General features: G+C 42.4%; 1 protein-coding gene across 5 annotated transcripts in view; it reads left to right on the top strand.

Annotated features, from left to right (window-relative positions):
* The window catches only part of LOC121292823 (centrosomal protein of 128 kDa-like), a 327,101-nt gene that overhangs the window by 179,554 nt on the left and 133,033 nt on the right, over positions 1–14,514 (top strand). For all 5 annotated transcript variants that reach the window (XR_005946333.1, XM_041215267.1, XM_041215266.1 and 2 more), the window contains exon 17: positions 4,687–4,879. Coding sequence is in view for 4 of the 5 variants with exons in the window: in XM_041215267.1 (XP_041071201.1) it covers positions 4,687–4,879 (193 nt within the window). In the remaining variant the exon portion in view is untranslated. The remainder of the gene's footprint in view (positions 1–4,686; positions 4,880–14,514) is intronic.

Here is a 14,514-nt window from a genome sequence, read left to right as displayed (position 1 = left end):
TGACAGCATGCAACCACTTCACTGTTTGGATCTTCTCTAAACCTCTTTGCTGCTCTCTTCGTCATTACAAACCTCATTAAAACCCATCCATTTGACTATAACCCCTCTAATTTTTTCCCTCTGCCTTATTATCCGTTCTCCTTGCATCTTTTTGTGATGTTCTTTGGAAAGTATCTTTACGCTAAATGTGCTGCATTAAGGTAAGTAGTAGTTTGGTTGCATTAACTTCACTCAGTAAATGTTCTTGTTTTGGAAAATTGTTCAACCCTGATTATCATATTTTGTCTCTATTCTGTTTTCCTACAAATATGTCCTTGTGCTCATTAGTCATATACTAGAAATGTTTAATTTGTGCTTTAAATTGCTGTTATATTTTGATTTGTGAACAAGTATTGCGAAGTTATTTGTTGATAGTTTTGTGAAAGGAACGACATAGTGGAGAAGGTGCCGCGTTAAGAGTAAACAAAAAAAAGCTCCATCTCATGGGTGAAAGCATTAATTCCTTGCTGACTGGGAAATGATAATGAAGTTAAGATGGGTAACTCAGTATAACTCCAGTCTTAATCTTGCAGTTTGATGCTCAAATCCAGTTTAATGTAAAATAGATGTATCTAGCTGTTGGGTAAAGAAATGAAAATCAGTCATGGAGAAGGAATTGAATGCCCTCCCGAGGCAAGTTTTGAGGTGGAGGACATTTAATTGGGTGGGAACTCCACCTCCTTCCTGCCTCTGCACCAATTAAGTCATGGGAAGGAAGACTTGTGACAGCCTTCCCTCCCTGCTGCCAATTGAGGCCTTTGTCTGGACAATTAATATCCACAAGGGTCCCATTCCGCTACCATTAGTACTCAGCCAGTGGCAGGTGGGAGACTTGCCATGTGGGAAGTCCAAAAACCAAATCCCCTTGTATTTGCTTGCGAACTCCTGGGGGTGGGGGCGTTGGAGGGGTGGTCCTTCCTTCAGAGGCACTTGATACCTTATTGAGGGACCTGGCATCAGCAAGGTTAGGGAAGGTGGATGCCCACTGAGAGCTACCTCCTGCTGTTCCTGCTGACCCTCATTTTCCACATCCAATTACCCGCACCCCATCCTGGGCCCCTGGTGGGTGTATCACCGGCTTCTACCACTGCTACCCAGTAGTGCTGCTTGCAATGAACAGCTACTGGCCTCTGATTGGCCAGCAGCTCACGGTGGGGGGGCAGGACGGGCTTTCTGCCCCCGTAGTTCTTGATCCCGGGGAAGGCCCGTTGCTGTCCATTTAAGTGCCTGATGGGCACTTAGTTTGGCAGGCCTTCCCAAAAGGAGACGATGCGGGGCTATTGCTAGCTCTCCTGCCAGCGGGCGAGACCCTCCCTTGCCTGTGTTAAATACTGCCCAGGACATGGGCAGTGGAGCAGTGATCGAGTTGGATTTAATGTGGGATGAAGCTTGGTAGACTGATGGGCCATTGTGGAGGAGGTTTACACTGGAGATGACCCCAGCATTAATGATTATATGCAGTAGCTGTCCATGAGGTAGGGCTGTCGTTGTGTAACATTTTAGAGGTACATTAATTCATGTATTGTAAGTGATACTTTAATAATTGTTAATTGAAAGCTGATCACCAGCCTCTACAACCAGCTTGCCAGCTCTGTGGTCTCCTCCAGCTCTTTGCCCCTCAGATCAACCTTGGTATATTTATACTTGTTTGGTAGTACAGAACTTGAGTATTGCTGAAAAAAGGGACACGTCTAAGCTTTTCGAAAAGCTTCAGCTTGTCTCTTTTTTCAGCAATACTTAGTACATTTCTGATTCTTGCTCTATCTGGCCCCGCCAGTGGCCATTTTAAAGCCACCTTCGCCTTGCTTTGGAATGCCTCTCCCACATTCCTGTCTTGCCACTCTATTCAAAAAACCTTACATAACTCTCCTCTTAGATTACCCCCCACCCTCGCTCGGTGTATACTTGCATGTCCATTGCCCCCTTACAAATGACAGTTTTCAATGGGTCCATTCTTTAAAGGAACTTGGAACTGGTCCAGTTGAGCTACTCCAAGTTGACCAATTGAGCTGCTCCCAGTTGACCAGTTCTGGAAAGACTCTATTTGTATGTAATTACTGCTATAGCAGCATGAGTTGTTGCAATGTCATATTTATACTAAGTGCACCATGATATCTTAAGCACAGTAATGCTGAGCAATGATGCTGCATTTGAAACATTCTTTGACAATGCTTTGTTTTTAAAATTTAAACACATTTATTGTTGATTCCTACTTATCACTGTATATTAAGCCCAGTTGCACTATTACATTACTTTCAAGCCTTCAGCGTATAGTTCCAATTCCTCATATTGTACGAGAACACTGCTCAAAGACCCTATTATTTTCCTCTTATTAGCAGCAGTGTTTTGCTGTTGCTTTCTGCTTGGCCATAGGCGGATTTGAAGCTTTGTTTTCATACATGTTTGGAATCAAAGTTTTGTCAAAAGCCCCTTTATATCATTATGCTGTTTGCTTCCAAATACCACAAATAAATAGGGTAGCTTCACATGAGCCACCATCTTTTGCCAGGCATTGTTCTTTGAAAGTAGACCAAATGTAAACATGAGAGCAAATAAGCTGAAGTGTTTCAGGTTAATGATATTCTTTTTTCCACTGCAGAGCATGTTACAGTTGATCATGGGACTGGTCACGGTATGATTTAGATCACCATCATTGTCCATTCAGTAGGCTAACATTTTCACCTCTTCCTGAAATGATACCATTAGGAGACACCGGGGAAGTGCTGTCTAGCCCCGTGGTGGTGAAGTAGCTGTCTCAATACACTTATAGGCAAAAATAAACTGCCTCTAAGCCCCTTGACTGTACAAATGTATGAATAGTAACACAGCAATCTTTCAGCTTATGACTGTAGTGGTGGTTTCAACTGATGCTCCCATCAGGCGCTTGGTTATGGTAAATACAGTTAAAAGAAAACCATTATCGGCTAGCAGCAAACATCAGTGCTTGGCTGAAGCTAAAATTGGAAGTGAAAGGCAGTCAAAGGTGCAGACCACCTCACTGGCTGCAGGGTAACTCCCCTTTCAAAGCACCTACACATAACCACCTCACTCCTGGAACTGAATTTGGTTCAAACGTGGACAAAAGAGCTGAATTCCCCAGGTGAGGTGAGAGTGACTGCCCTTGACATCAAGGCAGCAATTGAATTCGAGTGGCATCAAGGAGCCCTAGCAAAACTGGAGTCAATGAGAATCCGGGAAAACTCTGCTGGTTGGAGTCATACCTAGCACAAAGGAAGATGGTTGTGGTTGTTGGAGGTCAGTCATCTCAGCTCCAGGACATCACTGCAGGAGTTCCTCAGGGTAGTGTCCTTGGCCCAACCATCTTCAGCTGCTTCATCAATGACCTTCCATCCATCATAAGGTCAGAAGTGGAGATGTTCGCTGATAATTGAACAATTCGTGACTCCTCAGATATTAAACCAGTCCATGTCCAAATGCAGCAAGACCTGGACAATATCCAGGCTTGGGCTGACAAGTGGCAAGTAACATTCGTGCCACACAAGCGTCGGGCAATGACCATCTCCAACAAGACAGAATCTAACCATCGCCCCTTGATGTTCAATGGCATTACCATCACCGAACCTCCCGCTATCAACATCCTGGGGGTTACCATTGACCAGAAACTGAACTGGACTAGCCAAATAAATACTGTGGCTACAAGAGCAGGTCAGAGGCTAGGAATCGTGTGACGAGTAACTCACCTCCTGACTCCCCAAAGCCTGTCTACCATCTACAAGGCACAAGTCAGGAATGTGATGGAATACTCCCTACTTGCTTGGATGAGTGCAGCTCCAACAACACTGAAGAAGCTGGGCACCATCCAAGACAAAGCAGTCTGCTTGTTTGGCACCACATCCACAAACATTCATTCACTCCACCACCGACGCACAGTAACAACAGTGTGTACCATCTACAAGATGCACTGCAGAAACTCATCCAGGCTCCTTAGGCAGCACCTTCCAATTCCACAACCACTACCACCTAGAAGGACAAGGGCAGCAAATAGATGGGAACACCTCCACCTGGAAGTTCCCCTCCAAGTCACTCAACATCCTTACTTGAAAATATATCGCCGTTCCTTCACTGTCGCTGGGTCAAAATCCTGAAACTCCCTCCCTAACAGCACTGTGGGTGTACCTACACCACATAGACTGCAGCGGCTGAAGAAGGCAGCTCACCACCACCTTCTCAAGGGCAACTAGAGATGGGCAATAAATGCTGGCCCAGCCAGTGAAGCCCACATCCTGTGAAAGAATTTAAAAAAAATACTTTTGCTGACCTTGAATGCATCAATTTTGGATTAAAGTTGTGACTGTTTGTATGTTGCAGACTTTTTAAGCTCATCTTTGGTCAGATCACATTTGCCTTAATGAATTTTTTTTGCAAGACTTTGCTGGTCAACATATTTCTTAGCCTTCTGGGAGTGTAAATTAAGATGTTAGCAGGATTCTCACATTCTGCAACAATAAAGTGGGGTGATAGGGACATTATAGCATAACTCAGTCTACTTGTTAACAATGTTAGCGTGATTTTAATTCCCTGTTCTCTTCTCCATCCCCTCCCCCCCCATTCAAAAGTTCAGACTGACTTGGATAAGCCTTTGACACAAGTGGTACTTGTAAACTGACTAAGAATATTATTCTTTAGACCAAGCTACAATGGTTATGTGAAGAAGTGAAGGAACGAGATGGACGAGAGCTCAAACTGCGATGCCATCTACGGCAGTGTCGAGGGCAGCTGAAGGAGCTCTTACAGGACAAGGAGTCAGAGAGCCAACTTTTCATAGAGCAAATTACAAAACAAGAACACCTCCTTGAGGAAATTCACAGGGAAAAAAGAGGTTAGTCCTGTAACTCTTCATTGCTGAGTTGAGCTATACAGCTAAGTGCAGCGAAGAGAAACAGTAAAACGTTTCTGACCAGCACCAATTCACTTTCTCAGGGCTTTGGAATGGAATGAAGCATTCAGTATTTGTAATTAATATCAATGACGGTCTCCCACAGCGATTGAATTGTAGAGTGACGGGTTATTGCTGAACACAGTCGTTGGTCTGTGTTGAGGTTTCTGCACAAAAGGAATAGCAAAAGGAAAGCAGACCAGGTATGGTACGGTGTGGAATTCCAGCTGTGGGGATGTGAGGCTAAAATGATTGTAATAACTTTGACCTCCCACTGTTGCCAGTGCTGAGTGAGAGTGCATCACAAGTAAGACTTTGTTGAGTATACTTGCTGTTTAGAAGAAAGCAAATCTATTGAATTAGAAGCGGCCTTATGGTGAAAGTACCTGAAAGAGTTGGTTTTGTTTGTGAATTTTATGCCAGCACTGTCCAAATGGGAAGCAACTGTGATAAATTGAGGCGTATCCAATGGGGAGCACAGGATGTACACAAGTAAAGGGAGAGGGCCTTGGTGGTGGAGAAGAAGCCTAGTTTGTGCAGAGTAGCTGATGTACAATCTAAATATCGTGTTAGGCTTGTTGTGGTGAGTAGTTTTTACAAGTCCATTCCATAAAGAAACGTGTGCATATCTATAGCATCCACATGATCTCTGGTCTCAAAGTGCCCCACAGCCAATGATGTACTTTTTGAAGTCACTGTTGTTTTTTTTTATCTATTAATTCATGGGATGTGGGCGTCACTGGCTAGGCCAGCATCTATAACCCATCCCTAATTGCCCTTGAGAAGGTGGTGGTGAGCTGCCTTCTTGAACTGCTGCAGTCCACGTGGTGTAGGTACACCCACAGTGCTGTTAGGGAGGGAGTTCCAGGATTTTGACCTAGTGACTGAACGAATAGCGATATATTTCCAAGTCAGGATGATGAGTGATTTGGAGGGGAACTTGCAGGTGGTGGTATTTCCATGCATCTGCTGACCTTGTTGTTCTAGGTGGTAGAGGCCACAGGTTTGGAAGGTGCTGTTGAAGGAATGTAGGAAACATGGCAGCCTATGGGCACACAGCAAAGTCCCACAAACAGCAATGAAATAATGACCAGATAATCTTCTTTTAGTTTTGTTGGTTGAGGGATAAATATCGACCAGGACACTGGGGAGAATTCCCTTGCCATGTGATCTTTTATGTTCACCTGAGAAGATAGAAGAGACGGTTGGTTAATGTCTTATCCTTCAGAAGGCACTCCTCGAGAGCAGTGCTCCCTCAGTACAGCACTGGGAGTGTCAGCCTGTATTCTATGGTCAAGTCTCTGGAGTGAATGCTTGAATCCATGGCCTTCTGACTCAGAGGTGAGAGTGCTGCTCAGTGAGCCACGGCTGACACCATGGATTTGTAAATTGGATTCATTTAATATTTTCATCAGTGTACCTCCCACAGGCTTTTACTATTTCACTTTAGTTCAGTTATTTGTAATCTTAGCACTTTACGTCCTGAGGGAGAGTCCAATAAATTCTTTTGCACTGATGATGTCTGCAATAGAAGTTGAATAATCCCTGTCTCAGCAGCTTGTAGTTAGTGCTATTGATACAGCACAGTGAGATTTATGAGTCCCATTGGGGACACAGATGAAAAAGCCTTTTTGTAATGGATCATCTCCTACCGGTTTTTTTTCCCATAAGTGCCCAAGAGCAACATGCTATTTTCTTAAGTCTTCCACAGATTGAACTTTCAAGTTGTAGTTTATCCAATTCCTAGGAATGCACCACTGCAGAATTCGGTCCCGCTATTACAGTCTTTTGCTGTACTGCACTACTTGGAAGCTGGAGCAGTGGTTTGTTGTAGCAAGGTAAATGTGATAAGAATTATACATGCACTGAAAACTTTGGTTGCAAGTCTATCCACATGACAGTTGTGGTTCTGGTTGCAAACTTGAAGGAGTCACTATGCGTTACGTTATGCGTAAATAATAGCTGCTCCATATCGAGGGTACTTATTACCAATATGTAGTATTATCTGAAGGTTAGTAAACTATTTGCAATTTATTTTTGATTTTTCCATTCCCTGTATGTTTATGTAGGGTATACATTATAAGACCATTTTGAGCTCTGAAATAGAATTATAGAGCTGGATTTTAATTTTTTTCAGTGGGGTGAAGGAAGTGGAATGGAAACTGAGTGGCCCATTTGCTCCCGTCCCCATTGTCTCATCAGGTGTCAGATGGCTAGTACATGGCCATTTGGCTGGAAGGAGGCCAATTAAGGGTGCAAAGCGGGTGGGTTGTGTGTGTGTGTGTGTGTGTGTGTGTGTGTGTGTGTGTGTGTGTGTGTGTGTGTCTGTGTGTGTGTCTGTGTGTGTGTCTGTGTGTGTGTGTCTGTGTGTCTGTGTGTCTGTGTGAAGAATGCTCCTCCAGAATCGAATCGGGACTGTAGGCTGGGATGTCATGCAACAGAGGGCTAATGTCAACAGGAAGACGGTCACAGCTGCAAGTTTAAAGGCCCCCTGCTCTCTGAATGTTTTTTTAAATTTTTTTTTAATGAAGGCTCAAGAAAACTAAAATGAGTTTTAAAAAAACATGCAGATGCTGCCACCTTCACCAGCAGAATCTGCTGTTACATTCTGCCATGGTCCGAGGGGCAGGCCTTTTCTCCTGCCCTTGGACCGCCTTAGCAGAGCCGCTGTAAAACACTCTGAAATGTTTTCACGTCTAATGCCTGAAAAATGCAGCTGGCAATGAAAAAATGTAGACCATTGGGGCGGCTGGGCAGCTGATTTCTGTGTCCACTCGCCTTCTATAATCTCAGAAATTGGCATGAGGATGTCATGTTGCCGACCTGATGTCATCACATCCTATTTCATCTTCACGGAGCGGGTGCAACCCACCTGATTTGCGGCTGTGATTTTTCCAGCCCATAGTGACTGGGCCATTAGCGAATGATGCAATAGTATTGGTATGTTCTTAGATGTGCAATACAAACGTATCCAAGTCATCTGCAAATATGTTACTCAGATTCACATGACTCACTATTGCTATCAGTATAACGAAGAGCATTTAAAATGGAGATTATGGAATATTAGAATTCTGGAGGGCATTAGAATTGCATTATACCAATTAGCTTAGAATACTGCAGCTTTAAAAAGTTCATGGTGTAATTGGGTAATTGTGAATCTCAAAGGAACTACAGTCTGGTTGGCATTTTAATACTGTTTCTTATGCACATATGCTACAGCATTCTGTTCCTTTGTTCAAGTGCTGCTTTGAGTAACCATCTTGAGGGACTGGGCGGTGAATGCGAGGAAGGAGAGGGGCAAGTCAGGTATGGATGATCCTGTGGAAGGCAAAGTACTGTTACAGTTGCTGACTTGTATAATTTTTTACTGGTGATTATTAACTACACTCATATGTAAAACCATGACTGGAGCATTGTCTGGAAAAGACAAAGATCCATTTTTTCAATACTAATGTTGCTTGCCATAGTGGTCCATTGTAGGATTCTGATCTTTTACAGCTACTAAAGTTTGCAAGGTTGATTTATTGGAAATCCAGTACTTGCAATTTAATCATGGACACACAAAATCCATTTTGAACTCCCATTTAAATCCTGAGTATATTTTGTTTTTGTAATGACCTTGGTTTCCTGTAGCACTTTTACATGCGGGTGGTCTCAAAGCACTTCGGGTAATGAATTACCTTTTTGACATGGAGTAGTGACTGTTTGGTGGGCAAATAGAATGAATTGCGGTTTGGCCATCTTAACAATCCATAACAAAAACAGAAAATGCTGGAAAAAGTCAGCAGGTCTGGCAGCATCTGTGGAGAGAGAAAAACAAAGTTAACGTCTCAACCTTTCATCATTATTTCCGCTAAAATTTTGTCAGTTCTGGCTTTTGAATAGGAGGTGATGTGATGTGGGAGGTATTAAAGGGAGGTAGAATTTAACTGCTTTCTTAATTCCAATCTGTAACAGTGAACAGATTTCTCTTCTTTTGGGTTTAACTATCCCATTACTGATTTAGTTCCAATTTGATTTTTGACATTGTAAACACACGAAAGCCATGATTGTATTGAAATTAGTTCTACAGTTGGTAAAGTACCTACATCAGTTACTTAGCACTATTCTTTTATTTTTAATGTTTGGAATTGCGCAATAGTGAAATAACTTTTCAGCTTGTATTTTTAATGGTCGCAGGTAGACACTGATTTCACCTTGAGTAATAACTACATAGAAAATTGAAAACTGTGGGATAAAACTACACCATGTTTGTTTTTATTTTGTTTAAATCTCTTTTCCCCACAAATCAAATTATCACCAGGAGTTTCACTTGGTAGTTTGCCTATGTACTATACAGTTCCATTTTTGTACAGGCAGAATTGTAGCCGCCTGGTTTACTGTTCCACTCGAACCCGCTTGAATTAAGCGTAGAAACCCGGTTTCCAAACTTTCCATCTCAACCATCATCTCTCTGTAAACCTGTATAAGCCTGCAATATGCTGCAAAATGAGAATCACTCCTGTGATAAATGTAATTGATTTTTGCGTGTATACCTTTGTGTCTATAAGGAGAGACAGTGGTGTAGTGGTGGTGTCACTGGACTAGCAATCCAGAGACCCAATCTAATACTCAGAACATGGGTTCAAATCCCACCATGGCAGCTAGTAGAATTTGAGTTCAATTAATAAAATCTGGAATTAAAAACTAGCATCAGTAATAGTGACCATGAAATCGTTGTCGATTATTGTAAAAACCCATCTAGTTCACTAATGCCCTTTAGGGAAGAAAACCTGCCGTCCTTACCTGTCTGGCCTACATGTGACTCCAGACTCACAGCAATGTGGTTGACTTGTTAATGCTTAATTGTTAAAGGACAATGTTAATTGCCCTCTGAAATGGCCTAGCAAACCATTTAGGTCAAGGGTAATTAGGGATGGGTAAGAAATGCTGGCCTTGCCAGTGATGCCCACATCCCATGACAGAGTAAATTTTTAAAAATTCCAGTTTCCTTGTTGAATACAATTTTCAGTTGTTGGTGATTGCCCAATTTGCTCTAATTTCAGCAAGCCATTTGGCTCATGGCTGATTGCTAAAGCAAATTCTCCTCTATAGGCATACTGTACATACCTGAAGCGTTTCTATGTGTTTGTAAGAGTAGAAAAGGAAAGACGAAACAGAATCTCCTTCAGTGTTCCTACTCCACAGAGCTGGGACCTTATAAAAACCAGGGGCTGAGTTTTCCATTCTTGCCCTACCCCCAAGTCAGCACTATGCATTAATCGTTCTTGGTATCAGAATGATAATCTCCCGAAACCATCCGGATGATTAAGATATGATGCTCCGTGACACTGTCTGTCTCCACTGAATCTGCTGCTGGAAACCTCTGCCCATGCTTCTGTTACCTCCATATTTGACTATTCCAATTCTCCCTCCTGCTTCACCTCCTTATACTCCACCCTTCCTAATATGTAGTTCTTTCAAAACTCTGATATCTGTATTCTATCCCATGCTAAGTCCTGACATAGACCCAGGGCTGGATGAGTGTGGCTCCAACTGTGCTCAAGAAACTCAGCACCATCTAGGAAAAAGAACTGCACTTGATTGACACCCCATCCACCACCTTAAATATTCACGCCCTCCACCACCAGTACATCGTGGCTGCAGTGTGTACCATTTACAAGGTTCACTGCAGCAACTAATCAAGGGTTCTTCAAAAGCACCTCCCAAATCCATGATCCCTACTGCTTAGAAGGACAAGGGCAGCTGGTGTATAGGTAGTTCGATACCTGCACTTTTCCCTCTAAGTTGCACATCATCCTGACTATATTATTGTCCCTTCGTTGTTGCTGGGTCAAAATCCTGGAATTCCCTCCCTAAAAGCATTGTGGATGTATCTACACCATATGGATTGCATCAACCCACCTTCTCCAGAGCAATTAGAGATGAGAAATAAAAGCTGGCCATGCCGGTGATGCCCACATTCTGTTGATGAATAAAAAAGGCCCCCAAAACTTGAAATTTAGAATTCTTATTTTCATGTTTAAAATTCCTTCATGGTCTTGCCCATGACCTGAAACTTCTTCCAACTCTACAAACACCACTCTGCCCTCAACTCGCCATTACTCCAAACCTAGTCTTATATGTACCTTTCCCCTCTTGGCCCCGCTTTTTCCAGCCTTATATCCAGGTACCCAGGCCCCATACTGTAACAGTTTGATTCTGACACCAAGTGTGGTTTGCAGCATTCTCCATTTATTCATATCTGACCAAATCCAGATACATGCAATATCTTTAAGCAGTAATCATTAAACTTTAAACAGAGAAACAACGTTACCCTGTTGCTCTTCTGTGGACAGAAATGTAACCTTCGTTGGTCCTATCCAAATGGAACTCTCTTTCTACAACTTATGAAGAAAAGCTTAGGGTCTTTGTAGTCTGTTTTTCCAAATGCTGTCAGTGATAATTAATTAAGTCTCATTGTGAAGACAACCCCCCCCGCCCCCACCCACCACCCTCCCCCCGAAAGGATGTATTTCCTTCAAACAACAGATGGAACCGTTTTCCATCTTTTTCCCATTGTTCTGCTTCTTATCTCAAAACTGCCTTGGGTAACTGTTTCACAATGTGGCCACGAAAACAAGTCAAGTAACACAACTCTTTTTTTTTTCAGCCAATGACTAAACCACAGTGACAGCTAAGTTATAACCTGATGCATTAAACCCTAAAGCATCTTGAGAATGAACATCTTTTAAACCATTTTATTAAGTACAAAGAAACAAAATCTTTAATCATATAAGATTAAATCAAATCCTACTCCTACATTTATAAGTTGCAGACACAGTGGCTTGGTGGTTATGCTACTGGCCTAGTAATCCAGGGGCCTAGACTGACTAGCTTAAATCCCGCCACAACAGCCGGGGAAATTTAGTTTTGATTTCTTAAATAAATCTGGAATAGACCATAAAACCACCAGATTGTTCTAAAAACCCTGGTTCACTAATGTTCTTTTAGGGAAGGAAATCTGCTGTCCTTACCCAGTCAGACCCACAATAATGTGGTTGACTTTTAACTACCCTCTTGAAATGGCTTAGCAAGCTACCTTAAAAAGGTGGTCTTTAAGACCTTGTCGAGGTAGTGGTCACCGAGCCATCTTCCGCTTTATCTGGAGGTCGAAAATGCACTGTGTTCGCAGGGACACAATGTGCAAACCTCTAGATAAAGGGCGGGGGGAAAAGCATGCCTAACATCGCCCTCACCCTGATGGCTACCTTTGTGTGTGGCTGCATTAAGCTGTGTGTGGACCTTCGGTATGCAATCACAAAGTGTCACTACATGCTGAGGTTCTACCTGTCCCCAGTGTTGTGAAGGATGGGTCTGGCCACATTGCCATGGAATGCTCCAAGCAGTTGCTACAGGCTGTTCCCAGGGACACACACACAGATAAACATTAGTTGCGGCTGGAGGACCATCAACTCGGTGAAAGACGCTCGCTGGTCTTCCAGTGCAAAAAGTTGTCCTCGACCGAATGTTGCAGACTGGCACATTCCAAGGTTCAGGATTATGAACTGATGGACTCACTAAAGCTTGGGGTAGACGCCACAGAGGCTCAATGGGGAAAGGTTACTGCCTGAGGTCTTTCAGCCACAGTACACCAAAAGGCTGTAAAATTTGAAGAACCCCTTTGGCTGTATGCCTGACATTGAATGTACTTTGTGCATATGAGTATTGAAATTGTGTTGAGGCACCTCCAAGAGGAACATGCTATGTGAGGGAAAGTTAAATTCTATTGCACTTTCTGTAATTTTTGAATTTGAAATGTTTTCCCCCCAGGCTGCATGCCTGATATGGAATGTATCTTGTAAATATCCAGAGAATTACAATTGTATAGAGGCACCTCAGAGCGGAACAAACCGTATGGAGACTAGTTGAATTTTATGGCACTTGGTGTAATTTTCAAGTTGAAATGTTATAATGTACTATTACAAATTTTATGAATGAAGTATATTTTTGGAAAAAAAAAGGGTGGGCAGTAAATCTGGCCTTGCCAATGACAGTTTCATCCATGAATGAATACAAAAATTCACAACCAGGGCATCTTACAACTCCAAAATTCCCTCCTGAAACCCCTCTGCCTCTTTCTCCTTTAAGACCCATCACCCCAACTCCCAAGCTCACCTCAGCCTGTCCTACTTTGGCTTGGCATCCGTTTTGTCTGATTATGCTTCTGTCAATCAGCGGGGGAAGATATTTTTGATGTTAAAGATACTGTAAAAAAAAATTGAAAGTTGATACAGCAGGTGACATAAACATTAAAATGTCACAGGGAAATATCCTACCTTCTGTACATTGTATTTCTTAGTCGTTGTTGAGCATTGTTTAACCAACTTGCAGGATAATTTTTCTTAAAGTGTAGCATTTTAAGACTGTTAAGAAGACTGTAAAGGAAACTCAAGTGTTAAAATGAAGTGAAATGTGCAAAGGGTTTTATTTGCATTTCCATCTGCGTAGTGTTGAACCCTAGTGCGATGGGAACAACACTAAAGTTCAGGGAAATTGAGACATCAACTGCAATCGCACTTGGCAGATAGTGTCTGAAAACCAGGCTTCCCTGTCAGTACAGATGCTTCATATACAAAGAAATCATTTGTTTCAGAGTGATGACCCTCAGATTATATAATGCAAGGTTAAAATTTTATGTAAGAAATCAAAAAGATATGAGCAGCAAAAACCGGTAAGAAGAGATGTTTTAAATTACAATATTCCCACATTCTATACAAGAAATGGAAGCAATAAAATTGTATTCTATCAATTTTTGTTCTTGCTTGGTCAGGTGTCCGACATGGACAACTGCTAAGTTCTCAAACCAAACTACTGCAAAGTCAGACATTTGGAACCTCTGTTTGCTTTTTAAGGTGTTCCCACCGTCTCCCCGTGAGGACCTTGCTTACCCAAATCTATAAAGCAGTGCTTGTGAATCCCCAAGCAAGCCCACTGGTGTTTAACCAGGGCAAATGGTGCAGCTTACCAATACAGAGCATTCCCTGCTGTTTGTCTAAGATTACACCACCAGTTAAGGTGTTGGCTTATAAAATGAATTGAGGGATAAATATTGGCCAGGTCACTGGGGATAACGCCCTTGCTCTTCTTTGAAATAGTGTCATAAGATCTTTTACATCCACCTGAAGGACAGATGGGACCTCAGTTTAACATCTCATTGGAAAGACAGCACCTCCATCAGTGTAGCACTCCTTCAGTATTGCACTGGATTATATGCACAGGTCCCCAGATTAGTAAGCATTAAGCTATCACAAATATATAAAACAGTGGGGGACAGAAACAACCATTGGCTGCCCCAATGGCCTTTTGGATAAGTACAGCACTTTGTCGGGAACCAGAACAGTTCCAAATTGCTGTGGTTGGTCTTTGTTTAATTTCTGATTTTAATTCAGGCAGTACCTGGAGAGATTTAAATTGGCCTTGCTGTTCTTGGTTAAGGAGGTTAATAAAGCAAAAAGTGCTCTCTCGCCTTGACATAGTAGATAATTCTTTCCTTTGATAAAATCCCTCATGAAGGGCAGTAGGGTATTCATGTTGAA

This window comes from Carcharodon carcharias, chromosome 20 (assembly GCF_017639515.1).
Source record: "Carcharodon carcharias isolate sCarCar2 chromosome 20, sCarCar2.pri, whole genome shotgun sequence".
Classification (NCBI taxonomy): domain Eukaryota; kingdom Metazoa; phylum Chordata; class Chondrichthyes; order Lamniformes; family Lamnidae; genus Carcharodon; species Carcharodon carcharias.
The sequence above is the reverse complement of the archived record's forward strand: the minus strand, read 5'-3'. Positions and strand labels throughout refer to the sequence as shown.